Below are 24,742 nucleotides of genomic sequence, written 5' to 3'. Positions count from 1 at the left end.
CACTGTTTTAGAGAAGGTAAGTTTCCTTGCAGCTGCCGATGATGATGTTCTTTCGTCTTGTTCTACATGAGTATTGATTTCCACCAGTGGTCTTCCTTGAAATATCGTTGGAGCACTTCCCATTCCTGTTAGCTATTGACCAAATTGCCTTGGCCCTAAGTACTGAGGGATTCCATTTTCTGGTGTAATTACTCTAGTACGTTCTTCGTGTTCTGTGGAGGGAGTTGATGTCGCCGGATTTTGCTTATTCCGTCGAGTCATGGTTGAAGGCGCACGTTAACAACTGTTAACTAACATACGCAGCCAGAGCTGATTTCTTATTATAAGTTCGCGTTAATATTTCTTTGCCTTAACCATAAGAAGAAGAAGAAGAAGAAGAAGAAGAAGAAGAAGAAGAAGAAGAAGAAGAAGAAGAAGAAGAAGAAGAAGAAGAAAATTTTGGGATCTAATTGCAAAATTACCTATTGTACGTTTTGATTTAATTTTTCATAAATATCTATCATAGTTTTTAAGTATATGGAATGATAGAGTCTATTACTATTAGACGTGGTTACAAAACTACAAAAAGGGGCTTCGAAGTCCAAAACTTTTAGGAAAAAATATTTTGGGTTTGAAGTTAACTAATACTGATAGAATTTTTTAAATATAAATTCCACTCACAAACGCACTGCATAGCTGAATGATTGGCAAATATTTTCAATTATAATTTCAAATCGTTCTACTGGAATAAATAAAATATTCCATCAAATAATAAATGAATAAATAATTTGAGTTGGGGCTATGACGACTTCTGTGGAACAATATAATATTTTTCGTAATTTAATTTGCTGAATAGGATTATTATCCATCATTTTAAGGAATTAAAACTTTTTTTTAAAATATTTATTTTATAACTCAATACATAATTTTTAATAACAAGAAATATATGCAACGCAATTATCTCATGGGTAAGTAACGACCTTTGTACCGGTTAATCAAACACTACTCCTTCAATACATTTGTTCAATAAAATAAATACTAGAACAAACTAGAGAAGAACCACTAGAGCTAATCTGAGCCGCTAAATATAATTAGCATTTATTTGGAACTTGCATCTTTTGAATATTATTTATGTTATTTTAAAAAAAAAATTATTCACATTAATATGGGATACACGCACAACGCGCGTACCCTAAAACTAGTATTATTAAAATATGTGAAAAATTACATCAAAATTTCAAAAGAGTAAAATAATCTAAAAATAATAAATAGTTTTAGAGATGTAGTGTTGAACTCAAATTGACTGGATAGCTCTGCGAAGATCAATAATTATATTTAGTTAGACAAGTGTATTTTATAATTACATAAATTTAGTTGTTATGAGTCACAAACATATAATATGACCGTATATTTCACCTAATATTTTTTTGTAGATATTGTTCTTGAAGTTGTTCCGTTTTGATGTTTCAGCAAAATGATCCATGCAACAAATAAAAAGAGAAATTAATACTTATTTATAAATGATATAAAATAAAATTTAAAGAATGAAAGAATTAAATGTTTGTAAATTTTTTTGAACAATTAAGTAAGAAGTGACCGACTATAATAGAAACATAACAAAAAGAATTTGCACTCAATTGCTTTCTTTCCCTTCGGGAGATTGGCCAATCTCCATGTATGCTTCTGATGAAGAGACTGTATTTCATCATTCATGGCAGTCCTCCACTTATCTTCTTCTGAACTTTGGACTGCGTCTTTATAAGTAGTAGGAACATCATTAGCTACAATTGAGGCAGCACAAGCAACCGTCTCTATAAGACGAACATGTTTTGTTATTGTCTTTTTTGGCCTGCTGGTTGCTATTGATTCAAGTTGTTGTTGAGGTTCCTGAGTTGGAATCTCCCTCTCTACTGGCTCTTCTTCCAGAGGATAATCTTCATATGTTTCCTCCTATGCTTCTTGTGTAGGAAAAATAAATTTTTCCACTTGCTTAGAAGCACCCTCATTTTGTTTGGTATCTTCTGTTACCTTATTTATCATAGCAGATTCATCAAAGGTAACATCCCTGCTGAATATTACTTTCTTTGTCATAGGACACCATAAGCGATATCCTTTGACTCCAGAAGTAATCCCCATAAAAATAGTTTTCTTTGCCCTTGGATCCAATTTTGACTCTGTCACATGATAATATGCAGTTAAACCAGATACGTGCAAAGAGTCATAATCTACAGCAGGCTTTCCATACCATTTTTCAAATGGTGTCTTGCCATCAATAGTAGCAGATGGTAAACGATTAATGAGGTGGCATGCATATGTAACTGCCTCAGCCCAAAATTCTTTGCCCAAGCCAGCATTGGACAACATACACCATACCTTCTCCAGCAAGGTCCGGTTCATACGTTCTGTCACTCCATTCTGTTGTGGTGTATGTCTGACAGTGAAGTGTCAGATGATGCCATTATTTTCACAGACCTTATTAAAATGATCATTTTTGTATTCACCTCCATTGTCTGTGCGAATACACTTGATCCTCTTGCCTGTTTGATTCTCCACCATCATTCTCCATTTGAGAAAAATTCTCAACACTTCATCTTTGCTCTTTATTGTATACACTCACACTCTTCGGGAAAAATCATCAACAAAGATTACAAAATAGTGTTTCCCACCCAATGAAGGTGTTTTGGAAGGACCCCAAATATCAGAGTGTACATAATCCAAAATACCTTTAGTATTATGGATTGTTGTACCAAATTTAACCCTTGTCTGTTTCCCTTTGACACAATGCTCGCAAAACTCCAAGTTGCAAGCCTTTACTCCTTTTAACAATCCTTGATCTGATAAAGTTTTCAAGGATTTACCTCCAGCATGTCCCAAGCGCATGTGTCATAGCCTGGTTGCTTCTGCCTCTTTTTCATTACTGGATGTGACTGTCGTTGTCCCAATAACTGTACTACCGCGATAACGGTACATGTTATTGTTCTTCCGATTGGCCTTCATTACCACTAGTGCACCGGAGCATACTCTCATCACTCCATTTTCTGCAATGATTTGAACCCTTTTGATTCTAGGGCTCCCACAGAGATGAGATTCTTCTTCAAATCCGTACATATTGAACATCTGTTAATGTTCTGATCATTCCATCATGGTTCTTTAATCGTATTGAACCAATGCCATATGAGGTAAAAGGGTTGTTATCCGCTGTGTGGATGACTCCATATTCTCCTTCTTGAAAATTCACAAACCAGTCCCTGTTGGAACACATATGATAGCTACAAATCGAGTTCATCAACCATATGTCTGATGATGTTGGTGGCTCTGTTTTAACTAATGAGAAGTCTGAATCATCACAATCAGTTACATTTGAATCCATAATGGCCTTTCCATTATTATATTTGGCCTTATTCTTCAACTTCGGACAGTCTTTCTTCCAGTGTCCTTTTTCTCGACAAAAGGCACATTCATCTTTTTGGGGTCTAGATCTTGACTTGGATCTTCCCTTCTTTGTCCCCATTTGATTTTGAGGACGACCCCTCACAACCAGTGCTTCTCCTTCTCCGCCCTTTTGTTTTTCTCCCTTTCTTTGTTCATAGCTGTACAAAGCCGAACAAACTTCTCTGAGAGAAATTTCGTCATTCCCATGGAGTAGAGTAGTTTCAAGGTGCTCGTACTCATCAGGAAGTGACCCCAATAACATCAAGGCCAAGTCACCATCATCAAAAGTTGCATCCATATTTTGCAAATCTGTGACCAACTTATTGAAACTGGTGATATGTTCGTTCATTGTGGTACCAGGAACATAGGTGAAGCGAAACAGTCTCTTCTTCATGTACAATTTATTTTGACTGTTTTTCTTTAAAAATTTATCCTCCAGTGCTTTCCATAATTTACTTGCAGAAGTTTCCTTTGTGTATGGATATTTCTGATCTCTAGCAAGGTAGGATCGAATGGTACCGCAAGCAACACGGTTGATAATTCTCCAATAGCATCTGGTCTTTTTTCTTCAATGGCAAGATCTAGCCCTTGTTGAAAAAGGACATCTAGAACCTCGCCTTGCCACATCCCAAAATGTCCTGACCCATCAAAAATTTCTACCGCAAATTTCGCATTTGACACAATTCTTGTCATAAGCGAAGATGCCAATGATGACGTATTGTTGATACTTGATGTAGATTCTTCTTGTTTATTGTCTCTTATCTTTGACACAAATATTATTTAATAGCTGACGACACAAATCAAGATTATTTCCTTTCTGGTGTGGAAGATCAGACTAAGCTGCAACCACAGAGCATACTCAGACAGAACATTGACTCAGTTACCAAGATAAATTTTTTCTGATGTGGAAGATCAGATTATGCTGCAACCACAGAGCATACTTAGACAATACTTTGGCTCTGATAGCAATTATTGCGGAAGCCAAATGTATATAGTGTGAATGAGTCACAACTACTATACCAAAAAATTATGACAGACACCAAATAATAAATAAGACAATAGAGCAACAATAAAAGGAACACCAGAATTTACGAGGTTCGGTCAATTTTGCCTACTTCCTCGGACACAACCAATATTTTATTTCACTCCAAAAATACAAGTGAAATAATACTAAAGAGAGAAGATACAAATGCCTTAAGAAAATAAGAAGGCAAATGATAGGTGTGTATAAATCCTAAACATTAGGCCTTCTTTTATAGGAAAAAATTCCCTACCAAATGGCTAAACCACCGATGTGGGATTTGCCAAATTCAACAAAGGCTGCCAATTATAGGCCATGGTTTTGGACCTGGAGGAAATGGCTTATTGCTTTTCTTGTTTCTTACAGTACTCCATTTTCTTGTGATCTTAAGGATAATAGAAGTGAATATTATCCAGAAAAAAGTGTTGATAGAGATATAGAAAGTGCAGATGCAAAAGGAGGCTACACAAAGTACAACAACAAGGTTTGGCATTTTAGATCAGAGTATATAATCATTTTCCTTGTGATTGCTGAATTGAGCTTAGGTTCACAGGTATGTATAGCATGTTATCCTCTGCATGAGCTTTGGAGTATATTACTCTTCATAAAAAACACAGTGCGTGTGTGCTTTTTATTTTCTTTGAGTTCACATTCTTAGCCTATATTAAAGATATCATGTTGGTCTGCTGTCTACATGATAACAAGTCTCCTTACTATAATGTTTGTTTGAAATTAAAAGGGTTTAAGTTATGTATTGTGATAGCTAAAGAATTCCCACAAGCACAGGTACAGAGTGATTCTACCTGCAAAAGCTTAGGCAAATGAGAAGAAAACCAACTTAGAGTTATGCCTCCGAGATTTGAACGGTGGCTTCCAAGGTTTGTATCCGTCCTTTCATTAACTATTAAGCCACACCCTTGGTAATTTGTTGTGGCGATAAACTTGATCTGATAGTACACAAATATTATATGTCGTCAGTGCATACAAAACTTAAAGTTGCAAAATAAATCCCCTTTAATTTTCAAACTTCCAACAATAAGCTTTATTTTCCTGTATAGAAGTTGCTTCAATTTTTTCTCCTCTTCCTTTTTAATTTTTACTAACCATGTGTCCCAGTCAGGGCTGCTGAGAGTAATTATAAAAATTATTGGTGGGCATTACTTGGCTAGTTTTGTTCTCATGCACTCACTCTTTAATTATTCTCTTAAATAAGTGTTCAGCATTGGACTGCTTTACTAGTAACTGCCAAAGATTCTATTTGCCTTCCCAAAATATGCATGTTTAGTATTTTATGGTTATATAAATACTACAATTTGAGATGCATAAATAGAAAAGTTTAACCCTGAGAAAGTTTGACTTATGTTATTTAAGTGCTCTAACAATAATGATGACCATGTAATCAAGCACCTCATCTAATGACTTCAAAAGTTCCAAAATTGTGTTTGCTAAGTCTTCTACACTTAGTCAATTTATTCTTATATTCAACTTTTGGAAGACTGTAACAACCCTTCTTGATTTAATTTATTTGTTTATCTTTCATTTCTTTGCGTAGAATAAATTAAATTACCTTGACAAATTCTTTTTACGCTGAGGAAATTTTTCATGCAACTGTAAGACAAATATCAAAACAAAGAAGAAGATACAACTACAAACAAAGAAGAAGATACAACTCAAAGGAACTCCTAGGTATTGATGGTTTTAATTCTTGCTTCTTTAAGAAAGCATGGTTAGTTGTGGGGAATGACATATCAGAGGTTATTATTAGATTCTTTACCACATCTGAGATGTTTTTGCCAATAAATTGTACTCTTATAACTCTTATTCCAAAAGTTAAACATCCGTCAACCGTTAAAGAGTACAGACCTATCTCACGTTGCACAGTGGTGTACAAGATAATTAATCTCCAAGATATTGACGGCAAGACTGCAAGGTGTCATGGACTATCTGGTTGACAAAAGCCAAGCTGCATTTGTGCCGGGGAGGATAATCTCTGATAATATTGTGCTAAGTCATGAATTGATAAAAGGGTATGGTAGAAAGGGCATTTCCCCTAGTTGCACATAAAGCTAGATATGCAGAAGGCCTATGACTCTGTAGAATGGGTGTTTCTTGAACAAGTATTGAATTGCCTGAATTTTCCTGAGATCTTTGTTCAGTGGATAATGAGTTGTGTTAGCACTGTGTCCTACTCTATGTTGATAAATGGTAAACCATTCAAGCCTTTTCCTGCCAAGAAGGGTCTTAGACAAGGAGATCATCTCTCTCCATTCTTATTTGTTTTAGCTATGTAATACTTGAGTAGGCTTTTAAAAACCTTGCAATTGAATCCTGATTTTAATTATCATCCTAGATGTGCGAAGCTACAGGTGATCCAATTGGACTTTGCTGATGACCTACTCCTTTTTGTAGAGGGGATGTGATATCTGTCAAGCTACTACATGATTGCTTCATTAAGCTTTCCAATGCGTCTGGCTTGATAACAAATAGGGATAAGAGCTCCATTTATTTTGGAGGGGTAAGCTTGGAGATACAGCAAAAGATCATGGGCATGTTAGGATATACTAAAGGAGACCTACCTTTCAAATACCTAGGAGTTCCTTTGAGTTCCAAAAGGATGTCCATTATTCAATATCAACCTCTTTTGGAAAGGATGATGGGAAGAATTACATCATGGACTTCTAAGCACTTATCTTATTCAGGAAGGGTACAATTGATTAAAAATACTTTGTTTGCAGTCCAATCCTATTGGTCCCACATCTTTATTTTTCCAAATAAAGTGATCAAAATGGTAGAATCTATATGCCGAAATTTCCTCTGGACGGGTAGAGGAGAGATAACCAAAAGAGCACTATTGGCATGGGAGAAACTATGTGGTCCTAAGGTTGTAGGGGGTCTTAACATTCTGGATATATCAATATGGAATAAGGCAGCAATGTGTAAGTTTTTATGGAACCTATTGTTGGAAATAAACCCCCTACAAAAATAATATTCACGATAATAAAAGAGGAATAATAACATAGCACCGAGATACGGTAATTAACAAGAATAAAAGAGTAACAATGACACTAAGATTTTTACGTGGAAAACCCTTTTGAATAAGGGAAAAAACTACGGCCCTGAGAAGAGCAACTGATATCACTGTAGCAAGGAATTTTACACTTTGTAGGTCCGAGTAAAATACTCAAAAGACCACTACAACACTCAAAAGAAATAATCCTCTTTTGATATTCCCACCTCACTACAGTATCACTCACTCTCTATTTTTCTCACAAACTATTTTTCTTATACCCTGTCTGTGAAACCTCACTCTTTCTTTGTAACTCTCAGATATATTTTTCCTCTGAGATTGGTGTGTCAAAAATGAGAGGCAAAACTCTCCTTTTATAGGCAGAACCTCGCCTACTACACTTGATATTTTCTTTCTGCACGCCTACCACATTTGACACAGCCTACAATGTTGACTATGCAAAAGGAAAAGTGGCTGCCAATTTAGAAAACGAAGAGAAAGGAAGAAAGTTGTCTTCCTTAATTTATGGGTTGGACCACACAAATCTCCCCCTCCAGTCTCATTCACCTGAAGGAGGTAACACCGGAGGTTCTAGTTTGAGTGTATGTCGACAAGTTCTTTGCATAGCTTAAACTTGTCTCTTGGTACCACTTTGGTCAGCATATTCGAAGGATTCTCACTTGTACGGATCTTCTTTACCTGCATAGACCCATCCTCTATCCTTTCTCGAATCCAATGATATCTCACGTCGATATGTTTCGTCCTTGCATGATACATAGTGTTTTTTCTCAGGTCTATTGCACTTTGACTGTCATAATAGACGACATACTCCTTCTGATGCAATCCAAGCTCTTGAAGGAACCGTTTGAGTCATACCATCTCTTTGCCAGCTTCAAGAGTGGCAATATACTCTGCTTCAGTTGTAAAGAGTGCGACACACTTCTGCAACCTCGACTGCCATGATATAGCTCCCCCTGAAAATGTAAACAAATATCTAGTAGTGGATTTTCTGTTATCAATGTCACCTGCCATATCAGCATCTGTATAGCCCTTCAAGATTGGATCCGATATTCCAAAGCACAAATAATCTTCTGTAGTACCTCTTAGGTACCTGAGTATCCACTTGACTGCTTCCCAATGTTCTTTTCCAGGATTTTCAAGAAACCTGTGACAACACTAACTGTGTGAGCAATATCAGGTCTGGTGCATACCATTGCATACATCAAGCTTCTGACTGCTGAAGAATAAGGAACTCTAGCCATGCTCCCTTTCTCCTCTAGTGTTGTAGGACACATCTTCTTGCTCAACTTTAGATGACCAGCAAGAGATGTGCTGACTGGCTTAGCACTTTTCATGTTGAAGCATTCCAGTACACATTCAATGTACTTCTCCTGAGATAGCCACAACTTTCTGCTTGTTCGCTCTCGAACTATCTTCATCCCTAGAATTTGTTGTGTTGGGCCCAAGTCCTTCATATCAAATGACTTGGACAGATCTCCCTTCAATTTTGCAATCAGCTCCTTGTCTTTTCCTACAATTAACATGTCATCCACATACAACAACAATATAATAAAATTATTTTCAGAAATCTTTTGAAGTATACACATGGATCAGAATAGGTCTTTAGTTATGTTTGACTTTTCATGAATGAGTCAAACTTCATGTACCACTGCCTTGGTGTCTGCTTCAATCCATAAAGACCCTTATTCAATTTGCACATCATGTGTTTCTTTCTAGCTACTTCAAATCCTTCTGGCTGCTCCATATAAATCTCCTCTTCCAAATCTCCATGAAGAAATGCAGTTTTCACATCCAACTGCTCCACTTCAAGATCTAGTCTAGCTGCTAAACTCAAAATTGTTCGAATAGAAGTCATTTTGACAACAGGTGAGAAAATTTCGTCAAAATCAATACTTTTCTTCTGTTCGAAGCCTTTAACAACCAATCGAGCTTTGTATCTGACCATCTTGCTATTTCCATCTTTCTTGAGTTTAAAGACCCATTTGCATTTGAGTGGTCTTTTACCCTTTGGAAGTTCAACCAGCTTATACGTGTCATTTTTCTGTAGAGATTCCATCTCTTATTGCATGGTTTTCATCCATTGGTTCTTTTTTGGATGGGACAACACCACCTTAAGAATTTCTGGCTCCCCCTTATCACTGATGAGGATATACTTTGTGGAAGGGTACCTGCATGACTCTACCCTTGGCCTCTCTGATCTCCTCAAAGGTTGAGGTTGTTCTTCTTCCTGAGTGGGGTGCTCCACTTCCTCGACACCTTCATCAAGTTGCTCCCCCTGCTCAATAACCTCACTAGGTTGCTCCTCTACTCGGCAACCTCGTCGGTCGTACTTTATGCACTTGTGGGATTATTAGAAGTAGAAGGAATAGTAACAAGGTTAGGAATTATACCATTCTTCGCCTTTTCTGACATATCAGCAGCAGTTCCAACTTTACTTTCTCGGAAGATTACATCTCTACTTCTGATGACCTCCTTCTTTACAGGATCCCACAATCTATACCCGAACTCTTCATCTCCATATCCGATAAATATGCAAGGAACAGATTTATCATCCAGCTTTGTTCTCTGCTCTTTTGGTACATGTTCAAAAGCTCTACAACCGAACACCTTCAGATGCGAGTAGGACACCTCATTGTTGGTCCAAGCTCTCTCTGAAATGTCAAACACCAACGGAACTGATGGACTCCAATTGATCAGGTAACAGGCTGTTTAAATTGCTTCACCCCAGAATGACTTAGGCATTTTATCCATTCTAAGCATGCTTCTCACCTTCTCCACAATGGTGCGCTTCATCCTCTAGGCTACGCCATTGTGTTGTGGGATTTCAGGAACTGTCTTTTCATGTCTGATCCCATGACTTGAACAGTACTCTTCAAATTTCCTTGAAGTGTACTATCCTCCATTGTCACTTAGGAGACGCTTTAGCTTTCGACTCGTCTCCCTTTCTACTAGAGCATGAAACTTCTGGAAAACTTGAAACACCTGATCTTTGGTTTTCAAAATATAAACTCATAATTTTCGTGAAGCATCATCAATAAAAGTAACAAAATATTTGTTACCGCCCATTGGTTCAACTTCCATTGGGCCACAAACATCAGAATATACTAAATCAAGTATATTCAATTTTCTTTCAGATGATGTCTGAAATGAGACTCTATGCTACTTACCAAATAAATAGTAGTCACAAGGTTTTACTGTTGTACTTTGGCATAAGAAATGAGTGATTTCTTGTCAAGAATCTGCAATCCCTTCTCGCTCATATGACCCATTCTTTTTGTGCCACAAATTTGCATAAATCTCATCTTGTGTCGCGTTCAATTCACCTTGGCATATTTCTGCATTTGTCCTGTACAACGTGCCACGAGCAACTCCCTTTGCATTCACCAATGATCCCTTAGTGAGTCTCCACTTTTGATTTGCAAAATAGTTCTCGTATCCATCTCGGTCTAAAGCAATTCCCGAGATCAAGTTCATCCGCAAATCAGGTACATGCCGCACATCCTTTAGAACCAATGTGCATCCGACATTTGTCTTGATACAAATGTCACCAATCCCCACAATCTTTGAGTGACTTGTGTTACCCATTCTCACTGTGATTAAATCACCTGCTACATATCTGTAAAAAGGATCTCTTACCGGTGTGGCATGGTAAGATGCCGTTGTGTCAACCACTCATTCTGACTCTGGACCTGACAGGTGCATGCATTCCTCTTCCTCATTTATAAAGAGGACAACATTATTATATTTTGCACCATGGCGGTTGTGTTGTCGTCATTCTTCTGGACACTAGTTTCACATTTGCCCTTCCTTGGATTTGGGCAATCTCTTTTGAAGTGACCTGGTTGATGAAGTTGTAGCAATTTCTGGCTCTTGATTTGGATCGATTCTTTGACTTCCCACGAGCTCTGAATCTACCATAGTTGCTCAAACTCCTTTGATAACTCCTGCCTCTACCTTCTGTGATGAGAGCTTGTCCTTGATTTTCAGGCTTCTTTCTCATCTTCTCATTGAGTAAAAGAGCCGATGTGACATCTTTCAACTCAATAGTAGTCTTACCGTGCAGGATGGTTGTTGCCAAATTATCGTACGAAGATGGCAACGAGTTCAATAGCAAGATGGTTTTATCTTCTTCCTCGATTTTCACTCCGAAGTTGGCAAGTTGTGTGATTAGTCCGTTAAAGCCATTTAAATGTGACAAAAATTGCGTACCTTCACCCATGTGTAGGGCGTATAACTGCTTCTTCAGGTACAATTTATTTGTCAGCGTTTTGGACATGTATAGGCTTTCCAACCTTGTCCAAATTCCATGTGCAGTGTCTTCATCAATGATGTTATTTACCACATCATCTGATAAGTGCAACATGATTGCACTAGCAGCTCTTTCATCTAAGTCAGCCAAATCCTCAGCTTTCATGGTATCAGGCTTTTTGGCATCAGCATCTAGTACCTTGTGTAATCCTTGTTGGATGAGCAGATCCCTCATCCTTCGTTGCCATGTTGAGAAACTGTTATCTCCGTTGAATTTTGCTACCTCGTACTTTACTCCGAACATTTTTATTTTTCACCGAGTATAGTACTACCGATAGTGAATAGTATTTCAGTGAACAAGTAGAACCTGTGCTTTGATACCAGTTGTTGGGAATAAAACCCCTACAAAAATAATATTCACGATAATAAAAGCGGAATAATAACGTAGCACCGAGATACGGTAATTAACAAGAATAAAATAGTAACAACGACACCAAGATTTTTACGTGGAAAACCTTTTTGAATAAGGGAAAAAACCATTGTCCTGAGAAGAGCAACTGATATCACTATAGCAAGGAATTTTATACTTTGTAGGTCCGAGTAAAATACTCAAAAGACCACTACAACACTCAAAAGAAATAACTCTCTTTTGATATTCTCACCTCACTACAGTATCATTCACTCTTTATGTTTCTCACAGACTATTTTCTTATACCCTGTCTGTGAAATCTCACTCTTTCTTTCTAACTCTCAGATATATTTTTCCTCTGAGATTGGTGTGTCAAAAATGAGAGGCGAAGCTCTCCTTTTATAGGCAGAACCTCGCCTACTACACTTGATATTTTCTTTCTGCACGCCTACCACATTTGACACAACCTACAATGTTGACTATGCAAAAGGAAAAATGGCTGCCAATTTAGAAAAAGAAGACAAAGGAAGAAAGTTGTCTTCCTTAATTTATGGGCTGGACCCCACACCTATGTCAGAAAAAAGACAAATTGTGGGTAGTTTGGGTGCATACATACTATGGTAAAGGGCAGCAAGTGTGGGACATAGAAGGGAAACAAGCATCTTGGATAGTCAAAAAGGTGTTGAAAGCTAAACTTTATTTAGAACGTGCTGGAATAAATCAAATGAGCTAGAAAGGATGAGGTCTTTCTCTATCAAAGTTATATACCAGAAGATGAGGGGAGTCCATCAAAAAGTTCCATGGAGAAAGTTGATTTGTAATAACTATGGTGCACCAAGATGGATTTTTATACTTAACCTGGCAGCTCACAGGAGGCTAAGCACAAGGGACAGGCTGGCTAGCTGGGGTGTGACTGATATACTGTTGTGTTCTTTGTGTAATGTTGCTAATGAGACTATTGACCATTTATTTTTCAGCTGTGTGTACTCAAGTGGAATATGGAACAGATTATTACAATGGCAAGGTTTGACAAGAAAGGCTATGAACTGGCAGCATGAAATGGCATGGATGGAAGTAAATGAGAGGGGTAGGAGCGCTATAGCAGAGGTATTCAGAAATGGCGATAGCTGGATGTGTATATCATATATGGCAAGAGCGAAACATGAGGATATTTCAGAATAAGCAAAGGCAAGAGGAGCAAGTTATCAGACAAATTGTTCAAGAGATATTCTGCAGAGATTCTATGTGGGCTCGATTGGCTAAAAAACCAGAAAGCTTAAATTTAACACTTAGTTAGCCTAGTAAATGCTTATGATGTTGTTGTTTAGGGGGTGCAGTAGTGCTAGAGATGATGCCCAGCTTTAGTGCGGTTTTTTTTGTTTTGTTTTGAGCTGTACAAAGATTACTTGGTAATTAATAAAAAATTATTTACCAAAAAATTAAGTTACAATGCATAACAACATCTCTTCTTCAAACAACTTCCAATTAAGGCAGTTTTTAATATTAAAGTGGCACAGTATTTTTAAATCAAGCCTTTAACAAACTTTGTATACAGAAATAATAATGATGGAAAACACACAAAAAGAAATACAAAGATAAAATGATACAAGTATCAAGAGCAAATAAAAACCCCTAAATGATTTCTTTCCATTTGACAAAGCGTTGGTAAAAAACGTTGCCTAGTATCAATAGGTAGTTGGTACATGGCAGAATCAAGTCACGTGCAAGTTGACCGGGAGACCACCGTTATAAAAAAAAAATTATTTAGGCATGGAAACAAAGATGAAGTATTGGCAAGTGAATTTCTGCATAGAAGCAAATATGATTTACTAAGAGGCAATTACAAGCTGATTGCAATAACTTATGGCGAAAAGAGTTATCTTTGTGCACGTGGGAATGAGCTTGTGTGAGAATGTCGGAACATGATTATAAACTACAAAACTATTAATTGCCTCAAATGAAATATAAACTTCCATTATATGAAAAATAAAATTCAATGAAAGTTTGTCTTTGAGTTCCTTACAAATATTATTCACGCACATCTATTTAATATAAGATGTTGGTTTAATATTTCTTTGCTCCTAGATGTGTAGATTATATTGACCTTTCCAAACCTACAAATGAACCATTGATTTGAGAACTAAACCAACTCAGACTTTTATTTTTTGAGCATGCATGTCATTTCGTGAGGAACTTTGGTGCATTGCTAGTTGATTTGAAGCATTGGGTGTCCGTCATAGAATTGAAGAATTTTTTACACGTTTGCTTTCAAGTGAGTGTTAATCTTTGTGATGACTCAAAAGGTCATCTTTCATTTTAGAATTCGATTCTGTATTTCGAGTCCTTAAAATTTTCATTTCATTTTCCTCGATTTGCGTGCACAATCCGGACGTGTTTCCAGAAAGCCTTTATATGAAATTTAAGAAAAATATTGAATTTTACCTTTAAAATTGATTAAAGTTGACTTCGGTCAATATTTTTGGCAAACGGATCCGGACCCGTGATTTGACGGTCCCGTAGGGTCCATAGTAAAATATGGGACTTGGGCGTATGCCCGAAATCGAATTCCGAGGTCCCTAGCCCAAGAAATGAATTTGTGAAGAAAATTATTTGCCGGAAAATATAAGAATTTTTAGAAAGGGAATAGTGTGTGATCTCGTTGGTATCGGGCCCGTATTTTGGTTCCGGAGTTCGGTACAGGTTTGATATAGTATTTAAGTCGTGTCTGTGAAATTTGGTGAGAAGCGGGACTGATTTGACGTAATTCAGACATCCGATTGTGAAAATAGAAATTTCAATGTTCTTAAGGATTTCATGAGTTTTGGGGTTAAATTCGTTGTTTAAGATGTTATTTTGGCGATTTGATCGCACGAGCAAATCCGTATGATATTTTTAGACTTGTGTGCATGTTTAGTTTGGAGGCCCAAGGGCTCGGGTGAGTTTTGGATAGGCCACAGAGTGTTTTGGACTTAGGAAAATATTGCCGGTATGGTCCAGCTGTTGCAGGCATTTGATCTCGCAATTGCGAGATCAGGCATCGCAATTGCGAGCCCTACAGGATCGACATTTGCGAACCTTTCGTCGCAAATGTGATTAAAAGGCTGGCCAGCATAGTTCGCAAATGCGTAGGGAGTTTGGGAGGGGAACTGATCGCAATTGCGATCATTTGTCCGCAATTGCGAGGTCTGTGATCACAAATGCGACACTTTCCTCGCATTTGCGAAGGCAGCAGGAATTGTGAAATTTCGAAGCCCTTTCGCAATTGCGAGCTTCGCATTTGCGAAGCTCAGGTCGCAAAATGCGATATCTACAGCTGAGTAAAAGGGTCTTGGACAGGATTTTTCATTCATCCTTCAAATTTTCAAAACCTAAACTCCAAGAGACAATTTTCCTAGAGCAAGTTCTTCCCCAAATTATAGGTAAATGATTCTAAACTTGTTTCTTCCAATCTATTTCATGTACTTGAAACTTAGAGGAGAGTTTAGTAAGGTACCATGGAGAAGGATGATATGCAATAATGCTGGGCTACCTAAGTGGATATTCACTATATTCCTGGGGCGCACAGAAGACTACTAACAAGAGACAGATGAAGGAGATGGGGCTACATGGAAGATACAACCTGCTCACTATGAAACACAAAGGAAGAAACTATCGATCATCTATTCTTTAAATGCTCATTCTCGACACAAGTATGGGCAGCAATGCTAGACTGGCAGGGGATTCATAGGTAAGTGATGGCTTGGGATCATGAATTGGAGTAGGTTGAACAACACTGTAAAAGAAGAAGCTCCAAAGCTAAAATCTACAGGATGACACTAGCTGGCAGCATATACTATATATGGCAAGAGAGGAATGCACGAATTTTTCAAGCAAAATAGAGAAATGTTGCAACAATCACTCGACTGTTAACACAAGAAATACATTGTCGAGGGAACTTGAAGATACGATTGAAGGGAAGGCTACTAGAGTTAAACTACTATCCTATAGCTGAATCTAGGACTATTGTCCAGATCAGGCTATAGAGAGGACCAACATGTAAATATTCCTTGGTAAATAAAATTATTTAGTTACCAAAAAAAAATTAGGTGACATAAAATGTCTTTTGTGACAAAAGTCCCCACTAAAAGTCGACACATTAAGACACATATCCCTCCCCTATCTTGGAATACCTTTTACTACATTATTCAAGTTAACTGTAATTACACTTTAAGTGATTTGTGTAAAAACTGTTTCACACTGGGAGTGTATCGAAATTAAACTCTTCCCTAATATATAAGTTAGCAACGATTCACAAATGAAAAAGTTAAGAAAAGCTATTTTAAAGCTCCTATTACATTCCAACATGGTCGAATTTTGCAAATTAGAGTAGCCACCACCCCTATTAGCACAATAGTATGAAGTACAGACAATCTGGGCATACAAAATGCAGAGAAACGACGACAAAGCATACTAATATACTACCTACAAGCTCTTCATTTGAGCTAAAGTGGAGAAGGGAGCCCAGGGGGGTGGAAGAGGGAGTTAGGAAAAGTTAAACCAGCATCTTTTTAACAGAACAAGCTGTGGTAAGTTACGCTGCTGCAGGCTCATTTAACGTACGACACAGTAAGACTGCTAGAAAGGATTTACAACATAGTCGCATTACCAGACACAACGATATGTAACATGTGTCTCGATGATTTCACTGCTGTATGTGACCTTCACCACCTGCCCCTTCTCAAGTCCATAGTACCGAGCAATTGCATCCTTCTGAGACATCCTCGGCAGCTGGAAAACATCAACACGAGTACATTACTCAGCAACAGTTAGATAAACGAAACTACATTGATAATGGTCGAAGGTAAGAGTGGTAGATTGAAGTGCATATGTACTACGAATATCTGATTGAGATCATTAAAGAGAATGCACAGCAACAATACCATTGTTCTGCATACGTTGAAGGCAAAAACCTGTCTGTACACCTAAGGTCCTAGATATTAACATCTGATGATAGGTACTGCGGTTTCAATTGAGAGACGAGGCAAGCACCGTCTCCCGCATATAGAAAAAGGCAACAGTCTATAAATACCTAAATTAAAAGCTTTAGAACAGTATTTGAGTCATTATCCCTCACAGTAAAGGGATAATGACGAACATACAGTTTTTTTTTAGAAAAATGCAGAGAAGTCACTAACACTGCTCTTCTACATTAAACTAACAATCTTCTTATAAAAAGATAAGTATTAGAAGGCACCTATCAAGAAAGTAAGTATTAGAAATCTTCTGGTATTAACCTCCTTTACGACATTACTGTATGCAAAAGAATTCTAGGTCTTGGCTCAAAGTGCCATAGTATCTGGGATCCTGCCTAAAATAACAGCTGAAAGAAACACAACATTCTTAACAATATATTGATGACTTCATCAAAGCATAAAAATTTCCAAAATGAAACTAGATTAAACTCTTTAAGCAGTAACATATGTGTTAGTATAGCCACAACTTCACCTAAGGATTAATAAGTAACATGTCTTAATAATCGTAATCACTTGTGGGACCACACTGGGTTGTTGTTGTTGTTGTCATCTTAATAGTCTTAATGTTGAAGCCTTAAAGGAAAATAGTCCTCTGCTTTTGATTTAATAAAAAAAATTCTGTTAATTGGTTGTACCTCCACAACCTCCCCCTTTCCTAATTCTAAAAGAAAAGGGAGACGAGGAACCCTGAACTAAAATAAAAAATTCTTCAGATGGAACATATGTGTATATATACATACACACCACACATGCTATTGTTGTAGTTGTTATTTTGGTGGTAGTGTGTGTATGTGTGAGTGCGCATGGAGGATTCATAGAAGCGACAGTCTAGTTTGTGGGTGAGGACTGAGGAATAGCTGATTGATTGATCGAATAACAGACAAATTACTGCCTGAGTATGTCTTAGCTTCTCTCAGCAAGATAGTTTTGCAGTGTAAATGTTTTTCGCAACACAGATTGGACAGTCCAAATTCTAGTAGATTTCTTTTTTAGAAAGGTAAAAGTTTATTAAAAGGGTGCCAAGATGGTACAAAAAGATACAACAACAACAATAACCACCTAGTAAAATCCCACTAGTGAGGTCTGAGGAGGATAGAGGCAGACCTTACCCCTACCCCGGAGGGTAGAGAGGCTGTTTCCGAAAGACCCTTGGCTCAAGAAAATGAAAAGAGACAATAGGTCCATAACAACAACGGAAACCAAAAAAATAATATCAGCATCGTAAGAGACAGCAAATAGATGGAAAAGCAAGAGCATAGTACTATCAAAAGAGGAAAAATAGTGTGAACACAACATAAGCTGCAAGCAGTCCTAGACAAAACACTATCAGACCAACTGATACAAAGTAGAAAAACGCTCGACTACCCTCTAACCTTCAACCCTAATGCTCGACCTCCACACCTTCCAATCAAGAACCATGTCCTCGGAAATCTGAAGCTGCGCCATGTCCTGCCTGATCACCTCGCCCCAATCCTTCTTAGGCCGCCGTCTATCTTTTCTCATACCTGCCAAAGTCAACTGCTCACACCTCTTAACCGGGGCATCTGAGCTTCTCCTCCGCACGCGCTAGATGGTACAAAAAGATACAAGATACAAAAAACATCCCAAACAACATCATCCACCTTCTATCTCTATCCCTCCTAGCAAGTCCGAGGATTTAATATACTGATCCAGATTTCTTAATGGGCTGCATTTACACCAATAATACAGATTATGAATATATTTATTCTTAATTCTAATAATGTGATTTCTATGCCCTTCGAAACAAGCTGTGTTCCTCTCCAACCATAATGTCCATAGGATGCACAGTGGAACGATTCTACAGATCTGCTTTAGTCTCCTAGGTACTTTCCATGGGCAATAAAGTTCCTTCTACCTCACTGTGGCTCTGGAAGTACTTAGGCTAGCAGACAAGGGATAAATAAAGAGAACAAGGGCGAGATGAACAGATTTCTATAAATACTGATAGAATTGTTTTGACACTGTTTTGAGTTATTAAGCTTGACCAACTTTTATCTATTGTAGCTATACCCTCGAAGATAACCAAAACCACCAGCTGCAGTACCCTAGTTTATACATAAAGCAACATGAACAGACATGTGGGAACATGCTAATCACCTCTTTGATTTTCCACTAAGTTAAAATTGACTGGACTTCTCTTTCATGGTAGTGGTGCCCGGACAAGCTTGCATGCACTTCGAATAATCGACCTGCTGGCTTGTTACAGTCAACTTGTACTAGTGCCGTATAAACCCCCCACCAGTACTGAAGAAAATGGGCTCACACTTAGAATTGTAGTTAAGCCTGGAATCTCCAGGTTGTTACTTCTATTTATTTCAACCACTCAACCATCCCGTTGCGAGCAAAAAAAACTGACTTTTATTGACTGTGAAGCCTAGATGCCAATAATTACTCCGACGACGTCAAGGTGATATTGATCCTACCAGATTATGGGTTATAAAATGTATGAGAACATGATATTTGCCTTTAGGAAATTTAACAGCAAGTCCTTGTTCGAGTAAAGCTACAGGAAAAAACATGATAGGATCTTTTATCTGGCTAAATTCAACAGAGGAAGCTACGAATCAAGCTTCAGTTAAATAGATACACTAAGTAGATGCACAGTTATACCAATATACAGGCATGTTTCTGCAAATTCAAAGGCAGTCAAGGGCGAACCTGTTTCTCTTCCAGGTTGTACTTCTTTAACAGCTTCTCTTTCTCTTCATTGTTCAACAACTCATGCTTTGGCTTTAAAACATGTTTTGTGATATTGACAAGCAAGTCTGTGATCTGAAAGAGTTTGCAAAAAAGAGCCAAACAGCTTAGCATATTGCTGAAACATAAGTTAATTGCTTGCATAAAATTCACTTTTTGTCCTGAACTAAAGCATTTTTAGTCCTTTGACCAAATAAGAGCTATGATTAATAAAAGCTAGAGAAGGAAAAGAAACTTTGACCAAATACCATGGAACCTTCATCAGATGAAAAACATGAAGCTTGGGACTTGTCTTGGAAACAATAATTTGGGGGGGGGGGGGGGGTTGATTAAATAACCAATGATAAAAATCATTATTCATTGTGAGATATAACCTCATTTGTCAAGCATATCTAAAGCAAATGCAGAACGAATCTTAATTAACAAACTAGTAAATACCCCATTTTATTCCACACAATAGAACTGTTCATACCAAAAACAGCAATAAGAAACACATACTTTACCTGGAAAATTTCAACTTTAAATGGGAGGAGTTCCACAGCTTTCATAGCTGGAGCGGTCATTGGTTTCTGAATGATTAATAGCAGCCTACTCAAAGATTCCTTGTTCATGATTTGAGTTAAAATGCTGCGAATGACATTTACTTTCACGGCATTTGGCCCACAAAAGATTACCAAAACCTGCAACCAGTTCAAATATGTAAGAAGTTAATAAATCTATGAAGTATATGCATGTAAAGTTCATAGTCCCTTCATCAGATACCATCTTCCAAAATGCTGAGGCATCTACCCAGTTAGGATACTACCATTTGTTACCAACAACAATTTTCTTGGCTTCCCAAATTTTGATGATTTGAGTTTCCATATGTTTTATCGAACTCAGCCGAGCCTCAAAATTTCCATAAGAAGACTTATGCATGCATAGAACACATTCTCTTCACATAAAATCCATTAAACTTAACAGAATTGATGTATTTTTAGCAGTAATCAACAAGGTATTTGCAGATATATGAACTGAAAATGAGAAACTTGATTTTGCACATTTTAGAAGTTCATTTCCATACTTGAAAGCCAAAAGTAAAGCATAATTATATACATATATCAGTTTTCACTACATCAAAATTCATACTCAATGAAAGAATTGGCTAAACCAGCTTATAGTGTAATCAGATTTTTCCATAAACACAGTACCCTCAGCTCAGGTATCTAAGGTATCTAAAATTCAAATACCCTGCCCTCTTGAGTTGGTCCAGAGGTTTCTAATAAAAATGCTCGTAAGAAACTGCCACTCAAGCTTTATTTTAGGCTGCTTCTAATTATCACGGAAGTATCGCTTCTGATACATAAACTGACACAATAAAGCAACACAGAGAAAGTAGCTTGTAGTGTTAGATCTAAGGAATCCAAAGGCAAAATATTATGCCGCAATACTACTAGCTAGGCCGACTCAATGCATTATGAAGCATGTAGAAGTTTCTAGTCAAATAATCTTTACATTCCACCTTTGCTATCCAATAATTGACCATTTTATAGAATAGATGTAATCCCTAGATATACACACATATAGACCAGTCATTTCATGAAAGCAGCTCGATATATGAAGTACGACAAAAAGTTTGATAACAAAAAAATTTTGAATTATCGATTCTACCTCCAATCACAGTTTTACTTCCTCATAAAAGGGAACTCCCTCTAACAGAAAAGAGAATGTGATGAAATCTAATATTCAGTGTGGATTTGGACATTGATTCCTCAATTCTTGAAAACAAATTGGCATATTCAGAAACTATATAAAAGTACTATCAATCAAAAATTCTCAGAATAGAATGTTTAGAAAGTCCTAGGGAAAAAAAGGAACTTGTTGACTCCCCCACATAGTAATAATATCCATCTAAAATGGGAGGGGAAGTACAACTTAAAAGCACTTTCTCCCAATATTATCTATTATCATCCACACAACCAACAGAAAGAATATTTACCCAAAAACAAATGCAGCTTGCTTTCAAGTTATTATTAATAACGTTATTATCCTTTTTGATATGGAGGTATTCCGAGCCAGCTTTCTTGAATCTCGACTATTACACTTGGCATCTTCCGCCTCCCACCAGCACAACTACCAGATTACTCAGCATGGTAGGCAGATGGATAAAACTCGTTTTCAGGTTATAAACCAAACATAACAGCCATGCGCCAAGCGAACGAACTCTGGTATTTAAGTGGAAAAGGGATTTCTCGGTCATTAGAAAAAACATAACAAGCTTAATCATTCCCCAAATTTCCCTCACAACCAAAAGAAAAGAACTCAAAGTTCCCTTAAATGAGACAGAACTTTCTTTAAAGAGGCAAAAGACTGAAACTTTAGATTATAAATTTCAACTACAAGAAGCTAAAACAGGTGATTTAGTGTGGCGATATCCCGGGCTAGCTTTTGTGAACCTCGAGTATTACACCAGGAACATGCTACATTTCACTAGCAGAGGTACCGGGTAACTCTGACCGCCAAGGCTTAGGCAGATGGTAAGAAATTACTTTAAAGTTATAAACCTAACATAACAAGCTTAATTATTCCCCTAATTTCACTCACTACCAAAAGAAAAGAATCCAACAGTTCTCCAAAACGAGATAATCTTTCTTTAATGAGACAAAAAAGACTGAAACTTTGGACAATATTTCACTACAAGAAGCTAAAAACAGGTGACTTAGTGAGGCAAAAGACTGAATCTTGAAACAATTTTTTCAGTACAAGAAGGTGAAAAACATGTGATTTAAAAAAGGAGAGAGGAGGGGTTAAGTGAACAAACCTTATTGGAAAGGTCATTCCTATGCATGGAAGAGATTCTGAGGCGCTCAATATCGGGTTTTTGACCAAATTTTTCTCTGAATTCTTCAAGTGTAGACTCAATTTCCGAATTGGGTATTGCAAAACCACGGTCTTTAAGCATTTCGAGCACAGTTCTGCGCGCAAGGAAGTACCTGTGACTCTCAACAGTACCATCATCTACAAAGCTGGTTAAACAGGGACCAAGATTTTCAGCATCCATGTCCATGGCTGCAAACCCATTAAGATCCATTTGGGTTTGATTTTTCTACTCTTCTTTGCCTTTGTAGGCAGGTTATCGGTGGGGTTTATGCAACTGAGCGAGTAGAAGAATTCTGTCTTACTACAGCAGAAGAATAATCTGTATTTTTTTAAAATTAATAACAATTGGGCAGCGAAGTTTCTTTTATTTACTTCTTTACCAACGAGGGATGGGCTATTGGGCCGGGTCCCGGAGGTATTATAGATCGGGTGGTTAAATGTCGATACCTTATTTATTTTAAATAAATATTCTTTTAAAAAATTATAATTCATAGCTACCTTTTGATTTTTATATCCAAATATCTATTTATGATCATCTTCTACCCTTAAGCCATAAAATACGCTTTCTATTATTTTTTTCTCTCATTCTTTCAGATTTGTCTTCACCATCTCTCTTAACGCCAGCTTATCAAATACTAGGATTTTGAGATTTTAGAGAATCTTACCAGTCCCTACCCGAGCATTTAGTTCCTCATGGACTGGGTTCTTGATCAAAGAAGAAGTCCACATGTCAGTCTTCACTGTATTTGAAGACCTTTTAGCCAAAACCAATCTCTCCCCACAAGATACTGGGTTCTTGATCAAAAAAGTCCACATGTCATTCTTCACTGTATTTGAAGACCTTTTAGCCAAAACCAATCTCTCCCCACAAGATATCGATATTTTTCGTTAATTGCAGTGGATTTTTCCCTGCTCCCTCGCTTTCTTCCATAATTGTTAACAAGTTTTCCATGAGAGAACAGTGACGTTTCCATAATTCATCTCCATTGTCTCGCAAAATTTTCAAATTCTACTGTGCTTCCTAGATCTCTTTGGACTAGGTTCTTGATTGAAACGGGAACAGTGATATATGTTGAATATGTCAATATTCCACATCGGTTGGGAAGTAAAATGGGTTGGTACTTCACCCTATAAAAGAAGGCCTAATGTTTAGGATTTAAATACACCTCTCATTTGCCTTCTTATCTTCTTAAGGCATTTGTATCTTCTCTCTTTAGTATTATTTCACTTGTATTTTTGGAGTGGAATAAAATATTGGTTGTGTCCGAGGAAGTAGGCAAAATTAGCCGAACCTCGTAAATTCTAGTGTTCCTTTTATTATTGCTTTATTGTCTTATTTATTATTTGGTGGTTGTCATGATTTTTGGTATAGTAGTTGTGACTCATTCACACTATATATATTTGGCTTCCGCAACAATTGGTATCAGAGCCAAGGTACTGTCTAAGTATTCTCTGTGGTTGCAGCATAGTCTGATCTTCCACATCAGAAAAGATTTATCTTGGTAACTGAGTCAAGGTTCTGTCTTATGCTCTGTGGTTGCAGCTTAGTCTGATCTTCCACACCAAAAAGGAAATAATCTTGATTTGTGTCGTCAGCTATTAAATAATATTTGTGTCAAAGATGGGAGATAATAAACAAGAAGAATCTACATCAAATGTCAACAATACGTCATCATTGGCATCTTCGCTTATGACAAGAATTGTGTCAAATGCGAAATTTGCGGTAGAAATTTTTGACAGGTCAGGACATTTTGGGATGTGGCAAGGCGAGGTTCTAGATGTCCTTTTTCAACAAGGGCTAGATCTTGCCATTGAAGAAACAAGACAAATGTTATTGGAGAAGAAGATTGGAGAATTATCAACCGTGTTGCTTGCGGTACCATTCGATCATACCTTGCTAGAGAGCAAAAATATTCATACACAAAGGAAACTTCTGCAAGTAAATTATGGAACGCACTGGAGGATAAATATTTGAAGAAAAATAGTCAAAATAAATTGTACAAGAAGAAGAGACTGTTTCGCTTCACCTATGTTCC

The 24,742-nt window shown here is 37.2% G+C and overlaps 1 protein-coding gene across 1 annotated transcript; it reads right to left on the bottom strand.

Moving 5' to 3' along the window:
• Positions 1-16,362: 16,362 nt before the first annotated feature.
• Positions 16,363-23,043, bottom strand: LOC104215507 (DNA-directed RNA polymerase V subunit 5A). Its single transcript, XM_009765323.2, has 4 exons — positions 22,648-23,043; positions 20,351-20,527; positions 19,809-19,922; positions 16,363-16,884 (listed from the first exon to the last, which is right to left on the bottom strand). The coding sequence occupies exons 1-4, from the start codon at positions 22,915-22,917 to the stop codon at positions 16,759-16,761; spliced, it is 687 nt and encodes a 228-aa protein (XP_009763625.1). The 5' UTR covers positions 22,918-23,043; the 3' UTR covers positions 16,363-16,758.
• Positions 23,044-24,742: the final 1,699 nt, after the last annotated feature.

This window comes from Nicotiana sylvestris, chromosome 4, assembly GCF_000393655.2.
Source record: "Nicotiana sylvestris chromosome 4, ASM39365v2, whole genome shotgun sequence".
NCBI lineage: Eukaryota > Viridiplantae > Streptophyta > Magnoliopsida > Solanales > Solanaceae > Nicotiana > Nicotiana sylvestris.
The sequence above is the reverse complement of the archived record's forward strand: the minus strand, read 5'-3'. Positions and strand labels throughout refer to the sequence as shown.

Bases quoted from the DNA above. Each gene is read 5' to 3' on its own strand.
- LOC104215507 (XM_009765323.2), bottom strand. From the start codon at position 22,917: ATGGATCTTAATGGGTTTGCAGCCATGGACATGGATGCTGAAAATCTT. The intron at 19,923-20,350 runs GTAAAGTATGTG...AAACTCTTTCAG, and splicing joins TTAAAGTTGAAATTTTCCAG to ATCACAGACTTGCTTGTCAA. The intron at 16,885-19,808 runs GTTCGCCCTTGA...GATGTTTTCCAG, and splicing joins ACAACCTGGAAGAGAAACAG to CTGCCGAGGATGTCTCAGAA.